The sequence below is a fragment of the Numida meleagris genome, chromosome 2 (assembly GCF_002078875.1).
Source record: "Numida meleagris isolate 19003 breed g44 Domestic line chromosome 2, NumMel1.0, whole genome shotgun sequence".
Taxonomy (NCBI): Eukaryota; Metazoa; Chordata; class Aves; order Galliformes; family Numididae; genus Numida; species Numida meleagris.
The window spans coordinates 26,493,505-26,518,801 of NC_034410.1; the positions used below are offsets into that span (position 1 = coordinate 26,493,505).

At 37.5% G+C, this 25,297-nt stretch overlaps 1 protein-coding gene across 1 annotated transcript in view; it reads right to left on the reverse strand.

Annotated features, from left to right (window-relative positions):
* VWDE (von Willebrand factor D and EGF domains) overlaps window positions 1-23,080 on the reverse strand; it is a 44,867-nt gene extending 21,787 nt beyond the window's left edge. Inside the window, exons 1-12 of the mRNA XM_021385457.1 lie at window positions 22,308-23,080; window positions 16,870-17,054; window positions 14,437-14,668; window positions 11,476-11,735; window positions 9,876-9,965; window positions 8,584-8,728; window positions 7,684-7,898; window positions 7,301-7,374; window positions 5,029-5,302; window positions 3,595-3,803; window positions 2,197-3,182; window positions 882-1,018 (exon numbers count right to left, since the gene is read on the reverse strand). Coding sequence (XP_021241132.1) covers window positions 882-1,018; window positions 2,197-3,182; window positions 3,595-3,803; window positions 5,029-5,302; window positions 7,301-7,374; window positions 7,684-7,898; window positions 8,584-8,728; window positions 9,876-9,965; window positions 11,476-11,735; window positions 14,437-14,668; window positions 16,870-17,054; window positions 22,308-22,383 — 2,883 coding nt within the window. The 5' untranslated portion in view covers window positions 22,384-23,080. The remainder of the gene's footprint in view (window positions 1-881; window positions 1,019-2,196; window positions 3,183-3,594; window positions 3,804-5,028; window positions 5,303-7,300; window positions 7,375-7,683; window positions 7,899-8,583; window positions 8,729-9,875; window positions 9,966-11,475; window positions 11,736-14,436; window positions 14,669-16,869; window positions 17,055-22,307) is intronic.

A 25,297-nucleotide genomic window follows, 5' to 3' on the forward strand; every position in this document is an offset into this window, starting at 1 on the left:
AAAAAACAATCTGTAACACACACAGCTTAATCTTAGTATCCACTAGAACTAAGGTAAGCATTTTTTTTGTTGTCTCAGGAACAGAAGTTTCCCATTGAATGTCTCCCTTTTGTCATTCTCTCCCCCTAATTACCACGAGTGAAAACCAGTTTCATTTGGCAGGTTTTTTTTTATTCTCATGTCTAATATGCTGTAAAAACTTCTAATCACAGATTGTTCATTTCAGGCTAACACTGTAAATGGCTTCTAATTTTGCCTTGGGCAAATTCTAGGTCTGACTAACAACATTACGTCTGTACAGACTACTCTGACACTGCAGTGCAGTACTTTTAATCTGTTCAAACCTAGGCTATAGAGCTGACACATTATTAAATAGCCATGGTATTCTGCCCCTGGGAAATGGACAACATCTCAAAAATGCCTTCTTCTTTTTTGTAACAGATTTATTATGTTTATAAAAGGGCTATTTTGAGCACTGGGTTTGAGACAGAAATCTAGTAATGTCTTTAACCTTGCTGTCCTTTTTCAAAGAACTGGTACTTCACTTCCTCTCCATAAGCATTTAAAAAAAAAAAAAGAATAGAAAGAAAGAGCAATGTACTGGTTGCTACCAATAGGGCTACCTTTGCCCTTTCCAGATGGATAGCTGCTGTTTGCTGTTATCTCCCTCTTAGCTGCTGAACATTCCCATTATGTTTTGTTCTTTTATCATTGAGGAAATTGCAGTCTTGCAAAGACTTGAGTGTCTGCTGCAAAGTGCTGAGTGCCTCTGCTTTTAGCTTCTACTAAAGCATTGGGCTCTACCATCACAAATGATTAGATATTTTTTCCTCATTCACAGAGAAATTTAAACAGAATTATTACTATACAAGGAGACCTACCTGCAATCTGATAATTTCACACTTCAGATTTGATGACTCCCTGAAGCCATGTCCAAAAGCCCTCACTGATGTGCAGTCATACTGACGAATATCACATAGCCCAGCATTTTCCAGCTCTGTAATTTCTGGAGCTTGGTCTATGAAGTAGACATCAGACAATAAAGGTCAATATAATGAACTCATTCATATGCATTTACTTTAGGCAATGCGTTTATTTATCTACCCAACCAAGAAAACTGTGAACAACAAAATCTGGAGACAGCGGAGAAAAGGCACAAACAGTAACATTTTGTGTCATTAAAATGAATTTTACCTTCAAAGCTAGGCTTTTTGTCTTCTCTTGGAACTTCAGTTTTATAAAGCCGACAAAACATTCGTGTGATAACAAAATCTTGTGAATATACGATCTATTTTCTTATCTGGGATTCTTTACATCACACTTGCAGTGTAAAATGTAAATGAAGCTCAGGCTTTAGTCATAGGAAATTGAAAGTTACTTGTAATTATTTATAATGGAAATTTACTGTTTAAAGACTAAACAAAAAACATCACAGGTGGAGGGTGGTTCATGAAATAAACTGACAAAGTTTAGAATACTCAGATATTTTCTCTGAAAGCAAAGACCATCTATGTGATTCAAAGTGGAAGCAAATATTTTGTTTTACTACTCTCTTCTTCTTCCATTTATTTTAAATAGGTTACAAAAGCAAAATACCATTACAAAATAAAATATTAACAGTTTTTTTGTTTTGAAAGAGTTTTAAATTTTCTAGTACTTCTCATATTTTCATTGTGTTATCTGCTTATCTGCATTTTCAGTCAATATCTTACTTAATGAACACAGTCTGCCCAGCTCTACTTCGTAAACCTTTTCTTCACCATCAGTTCTGCTTCCACATTTAAGAGTTCATAAAGATGCAACATCGCCAAAAACATCCCACTTCCAGTTAATAAGCAGGGCTGCAGGAGTGTATGGATGTGGCAAATTTCCCTGAAGAAGACAGCATGTGGAAACACAGTAATCTCTTGAGGCAGTACTCTGGATTGCAAACCAAGTGGTAAATTTTTAAAATATGACATACCATAAAATAAGCCCATGTTTTCCCCTTGGGAAACAAGAAGGCTAAATAGAAAACAATAATGGCTGTATTAAATTGGAGCTAGACTTCTGGATAATGAACAGGCCCACCACAGGGAATCTCTGTCAATGCAGGGAGAGAAAAAAATAAAAGGGAGAAAAACAGTGAAGTAAAACATATGTTGCACAAACATGGAGATGGTTACTTCAGTAAATCTCATTGTTTTTCCCACCTACCAGACAGCATACTGCAGTCGTACGAACCATAGCCTTGAAAGCATGCACAACCCCATTCGGTACATTCTCCATTACCACTGCACAGACTGGGACACTTCAATGCAATAAGCAGGCTCTCAACAAACCCTTCAAGTTCCTGTTGATTGTAGTTTATTTCTTCTAAAACTCTCTTCTCACATTCATTCTCTAAAAGAGCTAATGAAGCTTCTGCCCATCTGAGGTCATCTTTCAACAGTAAATCTTTAACACAGATATTGATTGCATCTTCCATTCTCCTACCAAGAAGGCCACCACAAGCTCTTCCTATACTGGAATTGGCTACTGCCTGCTGGCAGAGCCCCAGAGCGCTAGACTCAGTGAGGCCAGAAGGTGTGGGCCACGAAGGAAGAAACTTCTTGTCTTTGTCAGTGGTGTGGTCCTCTGGGAAAAAGTACCTATACCCCTCTAAATCCGTTTGGCTTAGACTTTGGAATAGAAATACTGGATGATATTCATAATAACTTTGGCGCTTCCTTCTACTTGTAACAGACTGACTTTTGTGAAGATGACTACTGTAACTGTGAGAAATTCTTTTAATGTCTGAGCTTGAAGTTCCTTCTTTCTCTATGCTAGAACTTATTTCTGAGGTTGCAGAGACATGTGTGCTTACTGATGATGATTTGTGAAATTTGGTTTGATTATTGTCCTTCTGCAGAAGTGTAGAGGAATCCGTTTCATGCACAGATGAACGTTTGTTTAAGCCTTTGACAAGATCAACAGGACTGAGATACTCAGCAGTAACATCCAGTCCTGGTATCAAAGAAAGAAATCTACCATTTTCACTGTCTTTACAAGACAAGGGAAGTTCCGATTTAGAAACTGTCTCCAGTTTATTTGCTGATCGATCTAATCCAGCATCTTCAAGTGTGCAGTCACAGAAGTCTGTTTTCCTAGAAGTCGGTAACAAAGCAGGTGTCTTGTCAAACAAGCTACTTCCTGGTGGAATTCTAGAGAAGAAAAAGAAATTCTGTCTCAACTTGTCTATATATTTTTGTTGTTTTAATAATCTGTGCCTGTTTTGCTTGTTGTTTCATACTAAATACTTCTACGGCATAGATTACAGAATCTACAGCATATGGTTACAGAATCTGCAGCATATGGTTACAGATCTCAGTTAAATTGCAAAAAAACATAAGTTATACTAGAAAAAAAAAAGAATTAAGAAGGTAGACCTTTTCTGATACTTTGTTCAAAACCTACTCAAACTCACATCATATTTACCACTTGAATACTAATTTAGCTCTTCAGTCTCAATTTACTCAGATATTAACTTAAAAAGTTTTTTTATTTCAACAAATTTTTAAAGAGAGCAAAGGAGAGATCAAATGTCATTTGATTGAAAATGAAGTATTTTATTACCTCCATTCCTTTATAAAAGACAAAGGAGCATCAGAATTGTTTGGGATTTCCACCCCATTGGCAGTGTGATAGTCATTCTCTGCACTTCCATCAAAGGTGCCACAGAGTCCCATTGTATTTCTGTAATCTGAACTGGGTGCCCTAAGCGTTATACTCATTCCCCATTCACTCACATCAGCACGAATAAAAGCTCCAGAAGAAAACAAAACCTAAAAAGAGATTGACGATATAATTATGAGAAACATTTTTCTTATTTTCCCTAATGAAATCATGTGCGTTCATTGACAAGGAATGATTTGCAAAGCCAGGCATATATAAAGACGTTCCATTAAGCTCTGGCTTTAAAGATTCTGAATCAGACAAATTTTGTTATTTCTTTTGGCGTAGCATTGTAAATACAAATCCCATGCATCTCAGCAAGCATAGATGGAGCACTGCAGGCCAATAAGCTTCTTCCATCATTAGCAGGTATTGTGTGGAAAGTCAATGACTGCAAAACCACAGAGAACTAAGGAGTAGGTGGGCAAAGAAAAAAGACCACTTACTCTCCAGATGGAAAGGGATAATTCTGATAATATGAACTGACTTTTTGGGAGCTCCTTTTCTCATTTCGTTTTTGCCAGCTACATGACACTATGTGTTAGTAGCTTAATACAGAATAATTTTCTACCTGCAAATGTGATCCTAAGTGTTCTAGACAGCCCGGAGTAGTCTCAAGAATTCACTATTTTATTTCACAATCCTCAGCAGAATTATCGACATCTTAAAAATAAACTGAGAAGAATTAAGATTTTTTGTTTACTAATCTCAAGAATTAAAGAATACAATCCACCTACGTTTTTACTTAAAGGCAAAAAAAAAAAAAAAAAAAAAGGCAGAGCCAAAGAAGAATAGGCTCATTTGCAAATAAAGAAAAGCTAATTATACATGAGAATTCATGGACAACTGAATAGATGAAGTGACAACACAAAATTTTCACTTCCAAGTTTAAATGCTGTTTCTATTAACTTGGTGCACAGCTACAAAAAAGTCACTCATTTTTTCTGTTTTTCAGTGTCCTTACCTCTAAAAGTGAGAAATTTCATTTCTCTGTTGCCTAATGTTCTTATTATTTAATATCTGAAGCATTTAGATAAAACCTAAATGTCTTATACTAATAGCCAAATCCAAGTTGAAATGCCCTATCTGTTTTTAAGGCTTGCTTTTCAGACCAACAGAATGATTAACAGCAGTGGAGTGTTTCATTTTAAAGTTCTGTTTATTTCAAACATCATTTACAAGCAAAGCACTGGCCAAAGTACTATGACCATAAAATAAACATTATGCTATTGTTTAATTGCAGAAAATAAAGCATGTTTTAGTTCTGAAGTTGGTGTGAACTGGTAAAAATAATTACTGAAATAAGTATTACATCCAAAAGTAATATGGACTTACTGTAACTTTTCTTCCTAGGTAGGATTCAGTGATTCTGACATTGCTTCCTGTTGTGTCTCTACTTATTATGGATAAGTGTGGCTGTGACTCATGTAGCTGACCGCTGCACATGTCAAATGCAATTATATCACTTCCTTCTTTGGCAACAAAGCCACAGTTACAGGATGCTGGATACTGAAGACTTCCACAGTCCCACTGGCGAACATGAACTTCAAAATCTCGAGCTGTACTCTTGCAGAGAACAAATGTTCCTGTTTTAAAATTGTCATAGAGTCTGGAATCAAAAGAAAATCATGTGATGTCACTTTGGTTATAATATCACCAGGTGTCAGCAACTTAAAACAGATTTCTAATATTTGATAGGCTTTGATACTGCAATAGATTTCCATGCATCAGAAAAAAAAAACCAGGAGTACAGTTCACAAACACATGCGCAACTTTGTTCTGAACAAACACCACCATATCCTCTTTTGTGCAGCTCTAAAACAAAAATGTAAAACCTGTTCTACAGAAGAAAGAGAAGGAAGAAGAGAAGGATCATGAGTAGAATATGTAGACAATATTTGTGAATGGAAAGCTAATCATGAAGCCACTGCCATTCTTTGATGCATTTTAATTGTGCTTATGTGTACTCTAACAGGCAATCAGGGGGATGCTTCTTAGCCTTTGTGTTTCTACTGCAATGCAAATACCCAGCAAGAGCAAGAAGATGCTTAACTGTATGCATGTGAGGTGCAGGTGCTGAAGACTGTACAAGTACCCTTGACAAGATGATTTAGAAAGTCAGATACTTTAAAAAGGTCTGCTTTATTAGGATGCAGAATGCCTATTCCCAATGATTTGAAAACGGTTTAAGATGAAAACCATAAATAGTGACTTAGTTTTTTTTTCCCTTAAGGGTTAGCCATCTGTTCCCTGAAGCAAGGTTAGAATAGCCAATTTAATGATTCAGTGGTGAGAAGGATGGGAGAAAAAAAAGAGAGCGAAAGAAAGAATAGAAACTTTTGCTGCAAGTTTAAAAGTCTCTTGGCTATAAATGGCATTTGACAGTTAATTGCAGAATGGTGATTTGCCTTCTGTTTAATGGCCTAGCTGACAAAATGCAGATGGCCAACTACTGGGACTACACAGGATCACCTGTGATTCAGCGGGGACATTTCCCTTTCTGTTTATTTCCCCAGTTTGTAAAATAAATTAGCAACACTATTTATCCTTAAAAATAAAGTTATTTCCCAGCAGCACCATGTTCCAGCAAGAATATATCAGAGTAAATCATTGCATCATAAGAAAGCTTGATCACAGTGTGTTGATGGTTAAAAAACACAGTGAAGGCATCCCTGCAATTTTGACTGAAGGAAGAATTGCAAATCAGCATAACTCCTGTGACTTTATTACTATTACTAGTCACAGTGCTATCAGAGCATCCATTACAATCTGCCTTTTTTCTTTCCTTTATCAAATATAAAGAAAAACCGTGTTGTGGGTTGAACACACTTATTTGGAGGCAATGTATCCCCTTCCTCTCACTCTGTCATTTGAAGAAATGTGCTTCTGCTGAGCAGGGAATACACAAGTCCCATATGTGGAACCTGTACTTGTTTTGAACTCTTCCATGAATTAGAAACACTTTGAAAGACAGAAGCATACAAAAACCATGCCAGCTGTGGCTAAGGAAGCTGTCTTCACTTTGGAAAGAAGGTTTAGTGAGCTGCAAGTGACAGAAGTGAATAAATTTCTGTCAATGACATTAATGAACTCATCACAATGTCATACTGACAGAAGATAGCTTCTAGCAACTTGATCCTTACAGGGTTTCAGATAGGTACACCAGAAATATGGAAAATACACTGCAGATTGGAAATACTTCTGCATTAAAACAGTTTTGTCTATTCAATCATTTATCATTCATCATATTTAATAATATTTCCATCTTTCATATTCATACTGTACAGCTATTATTCCTCTCTTGGCATATTCTATTCCTCTAAAAAGGGTAATAGTCCATTTGCTTCTTCCTTTTACCACAACCTAAAACTTGTATTTTCAAATATAAACACTATAAATATGACTAATAAGCTTTAACCAACTGGAGCATGTTTATCCTATTATCCTAATATATGTTATCCTAACATATGTTATATGTTTATCCTAATACATAGCGCAACTGTAGAGAACTACAGCTTGCATCACTAGCATAGATTTAAAAACATACAAACAAACAAACAACAACAACAAAAACCCTTGAAATTAAAAGCAACAATCCAGTGATTACCTTCCATCAAATGTAATTATATGAGGGTCAGTAAATGAGTAGCAGTAGGCAGCTGGTAGATCCTTTACTGTAATCTTCAAAACAAAAAAGTGTATAGTAAATCATGTCAGGTTAGACTTAGGCACGTTATTTATCTTATGTTATTGATTTATTTTATCATAAACAGGTTATATTATATCTAAGTAGTTATGTCAATATTCAAATAATAAGAAACTTAATCCAAATGAAAATGCAGCATTTGAATGAAAATAAACCAATGGAAAATCGACTGCTTAGAAATCTTGGTGTGAATCAGCATGTCACAACTGAAACAAAAACTTAATTTAGATCAGCCACATTCCTGGCTTGTTGGTTTTACAGAGCTTAACATGAAGATTTTCAACCTTTGTGCTTTCTGGAATGTAGCCATTCCACAGGAAATTATCACTGGATATAGGTTCGACTGCAATTCTGGTAATTCTGTCTCCATCCTGCATAAAGTCTGTCACAGCAGTGAAATAAATTGTAGCTTGACTACAGATTCCATTACTGCATGGTTTTCGGAGAAGATCCACACGACAAGAAGAAAGAGCCAAGTTTAAACCTAGCTGTTCTTTACCTGTTTTAATGAAAACACATCATTAGTGAGTTTTCCTCTAAACAAGACATATTTTGTATATTACTGTTAATATAAATACTAATTTATTTACAAATAGCAAAGAATTTTCATAAATGAAAGTAACTAAGCATTTTCCTTGAGTTTGATCATGGAAAATCCCCTCCCTACACACACCCAAGAAAATTGTTTAAATTTTCTACATTGATAGCCAAATGAAAATCATGGTAGTCCTGCAGATGGGACAAAAATGGCTGTCTGAATAGGCAAGGATCCCCTTGATGTTCATGAGACTTGGGCATAGCAAAGTACTACAGAAAAAGACAGTAAAACCTGAGTACTTCATGACTGCATATTCAATACTTAAAACACAATAAGTAAAAAAAAAAAAGGAACAAAATTATAAACTTTGTAAACATTATGGTATTCTGTCTATTTAAGTCAATGAATATGGGTCTGATACCCATAGCAGCCAGAGCTACCTTCTAACCTCAACAAGTAATGGAGTATGGCCATATACTTCCATACTTTCAACAGCAGTACATACAGCCTTTGAGTATTTTAATATTTTAGAAAGTATTTTACAATATACCAGATTCTCCAAAAAGGCAAATCAGGGGGAATATTTAGAAAGACACAATAAACATACAAAATGCAACACACACAAAAAAATCAGGATAATACTTGCCTTCATCAACAGTATTCAATCTTAGTGATATTCTGCAGTCACTTTCAACCTGGTCAAATTCAGGACAAGGAACAGGGATTCTGCTTTCTATTGACAACCTGTATTCCTTGCCATCTTCTGATATATCATTCACTTCTGGATGTATCTAGCACAGAAGAAAGTATACTTAAAATGCAAACATCATACGTGAACTGCAGCACCCCTACTGATCAGGTAGGAATGAAGTATGAAAAACTAAAGACACCAAAAGGTGTGGTGCATGGCCCACTCTACTTGATCAGCGTTATCCAGATGGTCTAAAGAGCACTGGCATACTGAGAAGAAGATAAGGACACTTTAAAAAGAGTGTAGAGAGTGTGACAATAACAGGCTAGGATAAGGTAAAGCTAATAAGAAAGGTAAGGGGTTAGCAAGTACATTAACACCACAAAAATGCATTCTTTGGGTAACTTCTGGAAACCAGCACATAAGTAATTTGTTGTATTATCTCGAAAAAAAAGCTACCTATGAGCTTCACATAAAAAGCAAAATAATGTGTTCAGATTTTATAGCACGTGCTATAAAATGACTTCCACTGACATGAGATTAATTTGGGCCCTGAATTGGCAGAAACACAGGCATGCACTTAACTTGATGAGAGATAAATCCTCACTGAAGTCAACAGGAATTTTCACAATATGTGTTTGCAGAATCCCATTCCTGGTCAACAAATTGGTTCCTATAGCTAAATCTACAATAGTTTCCTTTGGACCTGTTCTCCACCTTCAACCAACTGGCATGGCACAGCTCATGCCTACATGGTATAAACTTTTCCCAGTGTCCCAGTCTAAGCCCAAAGCAGGTTGGTCTGACCCTCCCCTCTCCCCCATGGCCAGATGGGAACAGACTCTGACCTAGGTTCTGTCAGTCATGCTCTGGGAGAAACAGTTGGCATAGGCTAAAATTGTGCAAGAGAGAGTAGAAGCAGCAAATGGTCAAGTCTGAGCCATGGCCCTGGTTAGTTTACAAATACAGTTTACAAATACTGATAATTAATATATTTTGAGTACCTTATAGTCAGAGGACTCACTACCTGCTATGGCTATTATGATTCACTTGCTTTTGTTCAACATCCTACATGGTCTTATCAGAGCAGAACACACAGTAATTACAGAAATGTTCAAATTATCTACTCATGTAAATGTTCTAGCACACCCAAAGAAAATGTATGAATAGTTACGTATCTGCTGAACTGGTACTCAGAAAGACTTCTACTACAAAAAAGGTAAAATATTGTTTTCTTTTCAAATTACCTTAATGCCAGCAAAGAATTCCTTGCTCTCAACTGGACTGCTCTGTATGCTTGGCTTCTCCATGAAGAAAGCAGAACTGCTACAGTAGACCTGCAGAACAAAATCAACACAGTACAATATATTTTTGGTAATAAGTGATCACATGAATATAAAACTCAGCCATAACGTGTCAGCTTGATGAACTCATTAAGCCCAAATTCTGTCTGCAACCAAAGTTATCAATTGTCAATGGTGCTGTTTAACTGGTTGAATTACATCGAATATTCCAAGATCTCTTCCTGGCATACAAATGATCATGTTTAACAAGCACCTAAATTTCCACAGATTTAACTAATCCCTTCTGGAATATTTCAGCACATCATGATATATTGCGGACCTGCATTCTATGCTTTCTTGTTCTTTACTTCTTTTTGTCTATGTTTGTTGCCTTTTAAATTTGTTGAATACCCACTCAATCATAGATTACACAGAACAATCATCACCTCTTCCTCTCTTTTCACTATAATTTTTTCCTGGTGTTATGGGCCTGAATTATCTTTTTCAGGCTAAGTTTATTGTGGTTTCCCTCCACTGAACCAGCTCCATGCTGCTAGACACTGTTTTTGATGATGGTTTTGTTTGTTTTGTTTGTTTTGCCGTATCCTTTTTTGAGATGTGATGACCACACATGCAATATTTGAGACCTTGAGAAAACTAAGGATTAATCATAACAGCAATAGTTTATAACTGTGCCTTTTCTTTTGACTGTCACTGACCTAACACTATCAGGCAACTATTCACAAATTCTCTAAAGGATATTTGAGGATTAGCAATTAATATTGTCTGGTAAACCATTCAAGCAGCCTGCTTTTTACTTGAACCCCATCACCCTATCAACATAAAACAGCTGGGGAAAACACTACTCATTTGTGTATTAATACACACACTACATGCTTATTTGTTTTTCATTTTGGCCAGGAAAGCTTAACTGTATTTTGGTATATGCAGGTGGAAAGCCTACTGACTTTCCAATGCTTTAACTTTTCAAAAAGTTCCCATGTGAACATTGATATTCATTCTGCTACCAATGAAACTTGCAATTAATTAATGTAATTACTCATACTGTTTTTGATGGTGGAGATTAAACTATTTATATCTAATTCTAGACACAACACCATCAAGCAGTGGCTCATTATTGATTCTGAGAAATCTATCTGCTGAATCAATAACACAGTTTCTCACAACTCATTTTGCCTCTCACTTAAGATTGTTACATTCCAAATCCTCTTATTTTACAATATCAAACAAAATTCTAGTAGAAAGTGAAAAAGATTCAACTCGAATAAACATCTGTTGGAGGCATGGTATAGTGTACTGCAACAGTCTCAAAACATTAATAGCAGTGATAATTACTGACATATTCTGTGACATTTCTACATTTGTAGGGGCAGCGTTGATGTAAACAAAAACTAGAGGCAGTATATTTCTGCCAAGAGAAATTATACAGCAAGATGCTGGCAGTTCATCTCTAACAACTGTTAGTATCTGCTGAGCATTTATGAAATCATAAGCCTTTAGACAAAACAGCTATAAGAAGAGATTATAATAATTTTTAACATACTCTGTCTCCAAGTCTGACGTTTATCCCATCTAACTCTAAGAGTGAGAATGTATGAACTGCTGTCTCATGTTTCAGTTCTTCTTTGATGCCTTCAGGAGAAAGTCTTGACCAAGTCACAATGAATCCGACCAAGCTGTTTGCAAAAGGAATGCCAAATGTACACCTTAGGTAAATACTCCCTTTGATCAACTCTGCTGCAACCTCAGGAATGGCTGGTAGTGGTGGTGACACAGATGGAGATGTTGAAGGAGCCGCCCTACCTAGTTAAACAAAAATGGTTTTTGTGCTTTTTATTCTGTGCAAAAACAACAATGGATAAAACAACATTGACATATACTTTATCAATTAAAACCCTTATAATAATAATATTTACCTCTTTTGACATATGGAGATCTTAAGTAGTTGTTTAGAGAATCAGAGAAAACATGTATATTGCATTCATAATTAAAATGAGTAAAACTGATTACATTATAGACCATACAAAGGTGCTGAAGAGGAAAAAATACTGAGGGAATTAAATGCAATGAATCATTTTAACAGGTAGGAGAGAGCAACAACCAAAGGAATTTGGCTGACATACAAAAATATTTACTTAAGAAAAAAAAAATAGAATGGGCTATGTAAGAAGGAAAAGAATAAGCAACATCATGATTCATCAGGAGTCAGATAGAAAATTCATCTGCAAATCAAAGTGATCTAAATTATTTTAAAATTTTTGTACTTATTCTAAACGTTCTGCTTCAACTAATTTTTCAATTGCAGTTCTGTTATCTCCACACTGCTCATTTTACATTAGACCAGGTTGATAACATGAACTTCTTTTTTATTAAAGAGAACATCTAGCTAAGAGTTGACATTACTGGGTCATGGATGCAAAGAAAAATCTTAAAAAAAAAACATCAAAAGAATATACTGCTACACATGCCTCGAATTTCCATTCCCTTGGGATCACAGGTCTATGGCTTTGCATCTGCAACAACTATAAATTGTTCCTAACTCGTATATTAACACACATACAGACTATTCCTATACCAATGCTCTTAAAATATTGCCTCATGTTAAATAAAAAAAAAACTTACTAAAAAATTCAACAATAAAAACAAGAAAAAAACATCAAATATTACAAGACACTAATGAAAGTATAATCTACCACAGCAGAAAAAATGCTGTGATCTGATTCATATACAATTACAGTAGCAGTCAGTACATAACCAGAAGCCAGAAAACACAAGTTGAACGACTGCATCTAAGAGCAAGAGTACAGAACATTTTACCACTTCTACACCTTTAATGCAGATGTACACAGCAGATACCTAGGGATGTTACTAATGAATAAAAAGGAATTAAGCTATTCTCTCAAATGCATACTTGGTCTCTCAGAATCCACATCTGAATACTCATTTATTAACTGTAACCATGGACAGTCAAAGTCAGCACAAACCTACTTAGGAGAGAAAAAAATGTCTTTCCAATATGGGTCTTGGTGATGTCTATACTTGTGTAGTGTTATTGTTTGCTACTTTGAATGTCATTCAATCAAACAAACAAACAAAACAAACACTACCAGTGGGACTTTGATTAAACATGAAAATATCAGTGTATTTTGAACAGGAATAAACAGAATTTAAGTTAAAAGCAGCAAAACTGAAAATCTTGTTCATTAAAAAGAATTAAAAGCAGATTTTGATGTTCCACACTTTGGTATTAATTAACATCTCCACAGGAATGACTGCTTGAAAATCTGCATCTAGTGTTCACAGCTATCAAGCATTATAGAGAAAATACAGTACATACGGTAACCTAGATATAAAAAGCAGCACAAAAATACAAAACATTTAGCATGAAAAATATCATCCTAAATAAACGGCTTCAGACTTAAGAGTAGTCACCAGAGCCAACCCAGAGTTATGTTTCTTGCCTCTTTTGTTTTAAAGCAGTAAAAATTTGCTGGCCTGCAGCCTATCATTTTTATTCTCTTTCTTTTCAAGAATGCATTACCCAAAGCAAATGCAAAGTCACATCCTGCAGGATTTCTTCATTGCTTCAGCCACTTGCATTCTGAAATGTCCCATTGCTGGCTTTTTTTTTTTCTTCTGCCAATAACCTCTTGGAGAATTACTTAACAATTGATCCCAAAGGGATAATGATGGGCCACAAAGCACCATAAAAACTTCCAGTAGTTTTGCTATTAAGATTTTGCAAGCAGTTGGTAATAGAGAGCACGACTGCAAGGCAATATATCGTGCATAAAAGTATTGCAAGAATTCTCAGCAACAGTGTGTTATAGGAACTGATAAGAATCTCCTACTACACTGACTTGTCACTAACAATATCTATAACTTCTATAGAAGAATTAGAGTAAGGAAAATGTTCCTATTGAAAATAAACAATAACAGATATAAATATATTTTGGTCAGTTTATTAAACAAAATTTATGCTTACATATAATTCTACGGACATTCAGTAATGGCGATACACACAATATGAGTGCCAATGTAGGCAGTCTGAATTTTGACTTCTAGATGTGCCTTACAACCTCATCTGACTATATGGAAAAAAAAATCCTTATTTGAACAATAATTGAGTATCAAATGAAAATTAAAAAGAGGCGGTGTGAATTCACCTTACCCTAGGAAATCATTGTTCTATATCACATCAAAATTAAGACTGCAGAAAATTTTAATATGTGTAACTGTTGCCAGACACAATCAGCAAAATACATTATAAAATACCATATTTTCACAAAAACAGCAGTTACTGTTTCTATTTTATTTTCAGCTATTTTTGAATAACTATAACGTGATCAAACACCAGAGAACACCTGGTGATATATTAGACATCTGAAGATGTATCAGATGTCTTTTTAAGGTTAAAGTGAAATAGTTATGCTGCTGTTCAGTTGAAAAACACACTTACTGATAAATATTGCTCTTAATTGAGTCTGAGTACATACTCTCTCACCTTCTGCACAATAACCCATGCATCCTTGAGTGGGCTGTAGTAAGTAAACAAAGAAATCTCCGCAGTTCCTCACGCTGACAGGAATTCGAAAAAGACAGCAGTCTTTGGAAGTGCTGAAGAAAAATTTCCATGTCGCACAGGCTGTGAGCTGCTTGATCTCACCAGGATGAGGCATGGATTCTGAATCCTTCAGAGACAACCAGACAGGGGCTTGAGTACCACAGTGATTCATCTGAAGCACCAGAGAAAAAAATGTCAGAAAATAGTTAATGTACATGTATATTTAATCCTCATGTTCCTGCATTAGCTTTTAGCAAGTTAAGATAGTGTAACTGAGGGCGTGCTTTTTAACACCCTCATATCTGAATACAAATACACAAAAAAGAGGCTTAAGTCCTTACGTGAGTCTCATGAAATCTTTTTCTATACATGGAATACAATTTAGTGCCTGAAGAACTTAACCAGGGGCCACCACGCCTTTTGCAACCATAAATCCCTTTGTATTTATGAAGCAGAGGACTTCACAAGGTCTGAAGTTTAGATACCACCTCAACAGGCCCTCTCTCCCATACAAAAGTCTTGCTCAGTGTTTTCTGTTAAGGTGTGAAGAGAACAGTGCTGTGGAATAGCCCCCCATCCTCCTGACACCACTGTCGCTATTTGAGGTCTTCAGATCAGGGAAGCTGCCATGCAGGTCAAAACAGACCAGGCAGTAATACAAGGTCTCAGATCATGTTGTCTTCACACGTCTTGGTCTGAAATCTAAATACTACTGCATGCCCGTTGAGCAATTATTCACCTCAAAAATACACTTTTTTTCTTAATCCAGAGCATATGTGTCCAATCTACTTGTTTTATGTTTCTGTTGCTTTTCTTATGATTTAGCTAAAAATATATTTTAAATAAGAAGTTTTATTTCTTATATACATTAACTGTATTATATATTTTATTTGTGGCCCAAGGTAATTCCTCTTCACTCAATGCGACCCAGGCAAGACAAAAGGTTGGACATCTAGAGTACGTGAGCTCTCTATCAATCCATCGGGCAGACAGAAGCCATGAGAAGGATGATGTATTGTTTAAACAGAGCCCGAACCTTTGACAACGATTAAGTATAGCTATAAAATATATATAAAAAGGAAACATCCTAAACAAGATATCCATTTTAGTTCATTTTTCATGTTTTGATTTTGATATTTCAAAATAATGGTCTTGTTTTTCCTAGCAATTACAAAGAAGTAGACATCAGTGCATAAATTTCATTTGCTGAATAATAGTTGAATCAATCTCTTGCTAACTGTAATTACCTGGTCTCTTCTGTACTTGGATGGCAGCCGGCTTTGACCACATATTTACTAAATACTGAGAGACTGGGTGAGATTTTTAAAACTCTTCTAGATTATCTCAGTGGTTATCTTGCTGGACTGCCCTGTGTTCTGAGAAACACAGGTTTTTTCCTGGCTCTATCTGCTGATTTTTTGTGAAGAGGTGTCTGTTTTGATAGAAATACTACTATTAATTTAATTTGCTTCTATTAAATCTAACTCACAAAGTCCTTCAGGAAACACACCTTGCTCAAGCTTTTCTCAGTATAATAGCGCACATAAAAACAGTCTCTGCAGTACAGTCCTAAACTCAATGTAATTTTTGTACTATATTTTAACTGCTTTGCATTTCTTTTAAAAGAATTTTTTGTTGAATTTTTTTTTCATTTGTTGTTTTTTTTTTTAAAGAGACTGAGCCCGATCAATTTCAATTCAGTATAAAATCACAGGTGCTAATGACACACAGCAACACTTTTTTAAAATAAGGAAATGTTTTCAAATAGGAAGCTTCAAAGATATTTCTCCTTCAAATATAACTACTAAAAAGATGTTGAAATAGTTCCAAAATTAAGCATCACAAGTCTAAAGTACTACGTGTTCTAAGCAGTTCTTGAATCTCAGCAGACTTGCAGATGACAAGGAAACTAATTTGCAGTTAGCTCTGTTAGTTCAAGTCATTTTAGGAGTAATCTCTTCCTTCTAATACGATCACTTTAAAAACTCCATAATTACTGGGATCATATGGCTTCAAGTCTTTGTACTGGTTGCATGTAGCTTCAGGAACAGACTGCCCGTCACACAGCTGCAGCTTTAAAACAGGATATCTCTGCTAAGCTTGCACTAAGAAAATTACCTTTAGAAGGGACTAGAACAACAGTTCTTGAGTGCTTTAAAAGCAACATAAGTTAATCTTTGCCATACTCCATTCAGTGTAATATTTTTCAACACATAAATTTTATTGCCCAATTAACACATTTTAATATTGTCACATTCAGAGAGAAAAGGTGCTTTGCACCTTTTTCACCTAATTCACATTAGGCTCCATAACTGTAATAATTCTTATGAAAAACATGTATATTTTTCATAAGCAAATGAGGTGCAATAATACCTCCACACACTTGGTGGGCATCTCAGCAGGCTTATCAAAAATCATAAAGCGATACCATCCTGGTGCTAGGGAATGGTCGCATATTAAATCCTGAATAGCTGACTGCTGGAGGTGGGATGAATCAAAATCAACACTTCGGTAAGGGCTCCGCAGGATCTGATGTCCACCAGGATGGCATTCAAGAACTGTGGGGGAAGAGCATTAAAATGAAATGGTTAACAAATATCTTAGATTTTAAGGATTTTTTTTTTTTTTACCAGACAACATGGAGATCGGATGGCATGCTACCAGATCACTTTTACTGAACAACATAGTGAAAACTTAGTAACAGCAACAAATAACTATGTTAACACTCCAAAATTTAATAAATTCATCACATAGTAATATTCCATTGTTTAAGTGGACAATAAATGAAAAATTAATATCCACATTAAGTATTTATAATTTAAACAGTGTGCATTTTCTCTCTGGATTTTGACTTTTCACTGGTGTTTATGAAACCTAACAACATGAAAAAAAAAGTCACGTCTGATACACGAGAGGTACAAAATCTTACTTCATGAGGAGAAAGGTCTGTTCATTTTGCAAATAGGCTAACACATCACAGGTATTAAATGAAGAATTCCCTCAAATGGATGGATGCTACAGTTAGATATAGTTTGCATGTATAAAAGCAGATTATAGTAGAAGTACGGAAATTGATAGATACTTAATCATAGACTTTAAGTCAATTTGCACGACTAACATGCTCAGTTGCACTAAATACAAGTGACAAACAGACTTTTGGACAGGGAAGTGAACTTACAGCCTCAAAATAAACTCAAAATTGCTGGTAGGTAAAATTAGGGGTCAGAATCTGAAGAAGTCCTAGCAACTTCTTCTTAAAATGCAGAGTCTTTCAGAAATAAAACTGAACACTACAATTTCTAAGATCAGTCTTTGGAATCTGAGATTACTCCTGCCAAAGATAGTGACAGTAGAAGTTCTGCCTAATTTTAGGGTCTTTGCCTCTTTTACAGGTAATGTAATTGTAATGGTCACTCTTCCTCAGAAATCTGTTCGGGAAGTCAAAGTATGGATGAATTTAAAAATATAGCTGGGAGTAAAGCTCTATCATATTACATTTTGAATATTATTACTCTATTCCTCAGTTCTCACACTCAGGGTTTTTTGTATTTGTCCCACATTTTGCATGATGTAAATGTGTCACTGATTAGAAAAATATTTTGGTTCAAATTGTGCTAGATGGATTACTGCACATTCTTTCATATCACTGTTCACATAACCACAATTTTAAGACAGTTTCTAAATCAAGCAATATCCCTCTCTGAATGTAGAAGATGCCCTAACAAAACAACAGATCTCATCTCTTTCACGCACAGTATGAGGTTCCTATAGACTTTCAAAGACTAAAGATTTAATCTGATATGGCTTTAGGCTACCCAAGCAGGTAACAATAGCTTTATCTTCTACCCTCGAAGGGCAGCTGGAAGTCAGTGTGATTGACTGTGCCACCACTGCGCTTCTGAGTTGCTTGTCGTAGCCTGTAGGCAATTCATGTCCACACAAGTTGACCTTATTGAGAATTTATCCCTCACTGGAATTTGAAGAAAAGCCCTTGAAGAATCAAAGGTCAGTCATGTGTGTTATTGAAGTGTTTTTCCAAGCAAGCTTCAGCTCAAGCAGTTTACGAACCATGGTGAAAGTTTCTTCCTGCCTTCCATTTTTTATTGGAATTCTACCTTCCATACAGCGCCCTCATTAGTTTTCTTTCCTGTAACTGAAACACTCCTGAAACAATTAATATCTCTTATGTCTTCCATTAATAAATCAAGCTAGACATGAGACAAGTCTTTATTTTTTTTCCTCTGCAGTTTAATTAGATCATCGTTTGATAGATCTCTAAAACAGCTGACTGTACTCACTTGTAATAGGGTTATAAATCTTACTAAAGATCAAATTATACGTTTTTTATTATTATTATGCACATCACTTTAAAATGTCACACAGCTCTTCATATATTTTTTCTCCCTTTTTAGAAGTATGCTAGTATTTCCATAGCTATTTCTTTTGAAATCTCATGTTGTCTAGCACTGCTTCATTTCTTTTCCTTTTCTTTTTCCTCACCCTCTCTGCGAAACAGCTGAAAGTAAAAAGTAACTGCCATCATCAGTAATACAGACTAAAATATTCCTATCTGAGTGTATAACTGCTGTGCTGCCTAACTCTACCAACAGCAGATGCAAGTACAACTGCTGTATTTATGACCATGTAAATACAAAAATAACAATTTTATTTTCACTGTGAGAAAGTAATCCCTGTAGACCAGACCCACTCCTACCACAGACATTTAAGATGAGAGCTGGCTAAATTTTCCACTGAAATCTTTACTTCCTTATTCAGGATTTATAAAATAAATACTATTGATATAAGCAGTCTTTTTTTTCAAACTGTATTCTCAGAATGACTAATGCCAATCTCACTGTAATGTTCCAGAAAAGTTTTGCCTATGAAACATTCCACCCAGAAGTTTTCAGCCCAATAAGTCAAATCAGACTAAATAATAGAGAACAGAAAACAGTCTGATACATGCAGTGATAAGAAAGCCTACTTACAGAACAAGCTTCTCTACTAGCTCTGTCTAGCATGAAAGGAGCATTAAAGTGTGGAATGTCATACATTCTACTGTTGACTTGCAGCATCTTCAGTAACAAAATATTCTGACATGTCACAAAATGAAAAACTCATGTTAGTTTGCTTTAACAGAATTTGTCATTTAAGAATGATTATTCTTGAATGAAATCTTCTCACATATATGGAAATATTCCCCATTGTTTCTTTTAGGACCTTTAAATATATTAGTGATTTAAACATTTATTAACTCAAATTTTTATTTTTCTTTAGAACAATGAATTCAAAATTCTGATTCATTACAAAATACACGAATGGATACTTAAGAAGACTGTGAAAGTCACTCTTCTTCGCAGGTTCTGCACTATTACTTTAACTTAACCTAAGCTAACATACATCATAGGCTATGTGAATACCCGTATTTCTAGGAAGTCAAACTCCTCCAGTTTGGAGGTTCAGATACTACATACTGTTTGCTGAAAAATCAATCTAGCTTGAGAAATACATGTAGCTGTTTCCCTACAATCTGAGTTTATTTATCACACTTAGTGCTTCTACCCACCATTATCCTATGGCGTTGTCTTACGGTTCTCTGTTGCTCTTTAACAGAGGTCCCTGCATGACAGGAAGAATCTGATTGCCTGTTAACCGTTTCCTGACCATTAATACAGTGAACTTCACCTGCATCCATCCCAGACCTACTTGGCCCCGCCACATACTGAGAAATATGACCCTATCCCAGAAAAGACTTTAACTTTCACCACATCTTAAATACAAGGCTAACATCATGCTGGAAGATGAGTAACAGGAAGTGTTTTGCTGGATCTAGGCTACTGCTTTCAATTGAAAGATGGAGACCTCATTATTAAATCCTGTCCTGAGTTATGAAAACTTGAGCTGCAAGTAAAACCTCAACTCATAATGTATTGTTTTAGTTAATGCATCTCTGCTGTTTTGTCCTAAACTTCACACTATGTTACACTGGGTTATTCTGAGATTTTCCTGGTTGCTTTCCATACTGGGCAGATTTTTCCAGTTATCTATCTGAATAGATTATAATGCAAGTATTTTTGAGATTAAATGTCCAAAGTGACACTGCCAACTGTTTCTGGTGTACTGTCTTCTAAGCACAATCTAGACACAAAATTTAAACTTTTAGGCTGGACACTGGGCTGAGTGTCATTGGCAGGTCATTGGGGTCCTGGTAGATGAGAAGATTGACATGAGCCAGGAACATGCTCTTTCAGCCTGGAAGGCCAACAGTATCCTGGGCTGCATCAGAAGAGGGGCAGCCAGCAGGGAGAGGGAAATCACTGTCACTCTCTGCCCTCGTGAGGCCCTATATGGAGTACTGTGTCCAGGCTCCAAGCACAAGGATGTGGAATTGTTGGAGCAGGCCCAGAGGAGGGATACTGAGACGATCAGAGGACTGGAGCACCTCTCCAATGAAGAAAGGTTGAGGGAGCTGGTTGTTTAGCTTGGAGAAGGTCCTGGGGGCAACCCTGCTGAGGCCTTCCAGTACTTGAGGGAGGCTTATAAGCATGAGGGGGATTGACTTTTTACACAGACAGGTAGTGATAGGACAAGGGGAAATGGCTTTAAGCTAGAAGAGAGGACATTTAGTTTAGCTGTTAAGAAGAAGTTCTTTACTCAGAGGGTGGTGAGGCTCTGGCACAGGTTGTCTGGAGAGGCTGTGTGTGTCCCACCCCTGGAAGTGTTCAAGACCAGGCTGGACAGGGCGCTGAGCACCCTGACCGGGTGGGTGGCAAGCCTGCCCATGGCAGGGGGGTTGGAACTGGGTGATCTTTAAGGTCATTTCGAACCCAAGCCTTTCTATGATTCTGGAACCACCTCTGAAGCACTGGGGGAAGGGCTGATGCATAAATATGAACACTAGGAGTCGGATTTAATGATCCTTATAGATCCCTTCTGTCTGGGGATATTCTATGACTCTATGTGCCCACTCTGATCCTGAGCATCTTTTCTCTTCCACCTACTGACTGCAAAGGAAGTAGTGTATCTGCATCCCACATCATAAATTAGAGTTTAGACTGTTTCTAACAGACGAGAGCTCAAACATATTCGTGGATTTAAACTCCAACAAAATATTAGATTAGAAAGAAGGCAACTTTTTGAAACAAGTTTTTTCTGAAATATTTATTTAGGATAACATTTTTAAAGTGAAATATAAAAATAAATGTTACTACCACAAGCATACCCTTGGCTTGGACAAGAAACGTAAGAAAAGCATGATTACAAACATTTTTGCAATGAGAAAATTGCAGTGCTGAGGAACAGAAATACTCCTGTACAAGCAACGATGAAAGAAACAACCAGCATGCACACGTTAATACAGCATTATCAGAAAGGGTGTTAAAACACTTTCCACTGCTCATATCTACACTTCATGGGCTGCTTTGTAAAGTTCGTAAATAGCTGCATAACAATAAAAAAAAAAAGTAAGCATAAGCTTATTGAATATTTTCTAGTAGTTTGCAGCACTACTAGAAAAGCGAACAAGGAAGAGGGAGTGGGAGAGCTAAAGCCAAAGAGCAGGCACCCTCACTCCGCAGGTTCTCCAGCAGGTACCCAGTACAGTTAGCAACGTGCAGTTGGTCAGCTCATGAAGTTAACCCTACTCCAGTGAAACGCGCTACAGGTGACTCCCGGGGACAGAGGAAGGACCTGAGGCGCTGAGGGGATCGTGTAAGGGCTGTTTTATTTCTCCGCTCTCCCTGCACGGATCAGCGCGGAGTAGCCGCCCACCCGGCGCTCCCTCTTGGCCATGCCCCCCCGGCCCTGCTTACCTCCCTGGTGGGGCCTCGCCGCCGCCAGGCAGCCCAGCACGGCCGCGCACAGCCACAGGCGGCCGCCCCACGCCATCGCCCACCGCTCCCCGCTCCCAGCTCCGCTGCCGTCGCGGCTCTGTCGGCCACGGGCGGCCACCCCTGCCTTAATGCGGCCCCTCCCTCGGGGGTACTCGGGGGGCCCAGCCCTCAGCCCGCCTCCGTACCGGCCTCGGCCGGGCTGTGCTGGGGCTGCTGTGATCGGGGGTTCTGGTCAGGGCCTCGTGGAGCTGGTCAGTATCCTTATCTCCTCCAACGCGCAGCTCTATTTGTCTTCTGTGTGCAGTTAAATGCTGGAAAAGAGCCAGTTTCAAATTGTTTGCTTGTAATGCTGTGGTCATTTCCTTAGGTCACCAAGAGAGGTCTATAATGGTCCTTCATAACTCCAACCTCCTGTGTTGGACACCATTAACTCAGAATGAAACCCATGGCTTCAAGTAGCCAAGCTTCAAAGGTTGCTGGGAGATGCTCCTCTTTGGAAATGTCTGGCAGAAAGCTCAGTGTTTAAGGTTTGGTAAGTTTTTCGGTATTTTTCTTGCTAGTCTCCAGGCTGTGCAGGCACTGAAGTATTTCGGACACGCAAGGTTGCACAGCAGGCTGTAGAGATGTTTCACTCTCTCTTTTGAATCATAGGATAACAGAATATCCCAAGCTGGAAAGGACTGACAAGGATCAATGAGTCCAACTCTGGGCTCCACACAGAAGCACCCCAAAATCAGACCCTGTATCTGAGAGTGCTGTCCAAATGCTCCTTGAGCTCCAGCAGCTTGGGGCTGTGACCCTGGGCAGCCTGTTCCATGCCCACCACTCTCTGGTGCAGACCCTTTCCCTACTGCCCCTCCCCTGCCAGCTCCATGCCGTTCCCTCGGGCCCTGTCACTGTCACAGAGAGCAGAGCTCAGCGCTGCCCCTCTGCTCCCTGTGAGGAACTGCAGCCGCCATGAGGCCTCCCCTCAGCTTCTCAGCTCTGGGCTGAGCAAACCCAGGGACCTCAGCCGCTCCTCATACACCTCGCCCTCAGACCCCTCTCCATCTTTGTAGCCCATCTTTGGATCCTCTCTAATAGTAGGCATAGACCTCACTCAGATGAATAAATGCGGTTGACACATGGCAGTACCCAAGCTCTGCACACCCACAGCATTCTGCCAGAAGTGTTGGGCAAGGACTGCGTCCAGGAGGTGCTGATGTGGTGCCTTGGGGTGGGAACAGGACAGAGATCGAGCACCGTGGGATGGGCCATCTCCATCCTCTGCTCTGGAAGAAGCCCCAGGAAACCAGCAACATTTTAAAAGGCCGAACTGGCACAGTGTGAACGTTGAGTTCTGTCTTGCATTTTTGTCAGTTCTCTGAGGCAGATCTATTTCTCTTAAGCATTCAGGCAATTTTAAGAATTAGTTTTCATAATTGTCTTGATGACTTTCTGGATTGTTACCAGATATGATAAAGTTTTATCCTAGAAAGCTGCATATGATTGAAATATTCCCAAAGTGTGTATTTATGAAGAAGACAAAAAGAAAGCAAGAGGTATGTTACTGAACAAGTAACAAAATAAAGAACTAGAAACAGACACACTGTGAAGCTTTGGCAAAGTTTAAACATTGAGCTGCTTCTTTGACTGCTGCTAATCATGATGGAGTGGTATTTACAGAAGGATTAACACCTTTAGTCATGGATCATGCAGGAGATAAAAGAGGTGGCAATAATGGCTGCTGGAGTAAAGAAACCTTTCATCTTTTCTGCCTGGTTTTCCTCTACCACATTGCTTGGACACTATCAGTCTTGCAGACTCTTGCAGCAGCAACAGCAGAGCAAGATCATATTGGAGTTGAAATAGCTGACAACTTGCCAAATATAGTATTCGGCTGTCATGGGGACAGAATTGTGTCAGTGACAGTGAATTTCTGAAAAAAAGAAAGTAATTCTAGGTCAGGCTTGGAGCAGTATAGATCTTTCCAGTAGGCTACAATTTCAAAATGCTTTAGACAGTAATACATTTACATTGTTTTATTAAAGAATGTCAAATGCTATGTAAAACAGATTTGCACAATAGAAAACACCCTTCACTCAAGATGTGCTATGAAGTCATGTTACAATTTTGCAGCATACTATTAAGTAACAGGGTATTTGGGAGGATAAAACAAAGTTGTAGAATGGAGGAAGACTTTAAGGTGATGTGCATGATTATGTAATCCAGAACATTGCTATTGTAGACAGTTTACAGTTTTCTAAAAACATGAAGTTGGCAGCAATAGTACTGATGCAAAGGAACAGTTAGACACTGTGACACAAAGCAGGATTTTCCAAAAATAGATTGTATGAGTAATTATAGAGAGAGGTAAGGTTAGCTCTGAAAATTATCCCAGGGCTAATTTCCAGCAATGTAAGTCTGTTCCTTGAAGCTTTTAAATACATATTTAATTTAAGGTGGACTCTTCAGTTCCATCTATGAATGAGCTGCACTCTGCTTCGAATGAAGATGGAGCAGAAGTGCTTTCGCTGTCAGAGGGCTGATTTTTTAAAGAGGGAATGGGATGGTGATAAACTGGAGAAAGTGGATGTGTTGGGTGACAAGGAGCAGGGACTTAGGCAATGCTGGAAACGGAGTCATTGTAGAAGTTTAAAAATTCGGATAAAAAGAAGGTGGCTCTGCTTATACTAAGTCTTAGGCATTGCAGTTAGGTTAGACTGATTTAATGGTTGTCTGTGTAAGTACGTGACTGTGCAGCTCCAATGTGTGCATACATGTAACGGAACCCTTCACAAAAGATGAAAGAAAAAACAGACTTTCTCTTAATACAGCCAGCATGACAACTTCTTACTGTATCTGCCACTTCTATTGGCAGCATGCTAATGTGAGCTAACTGCTCACCTTACATCATCAACATAAGCAAAGTATGCATCTTATACAGTATTTAACAAGATTATGTTATCTCTACTTGCATTTGCATTAGC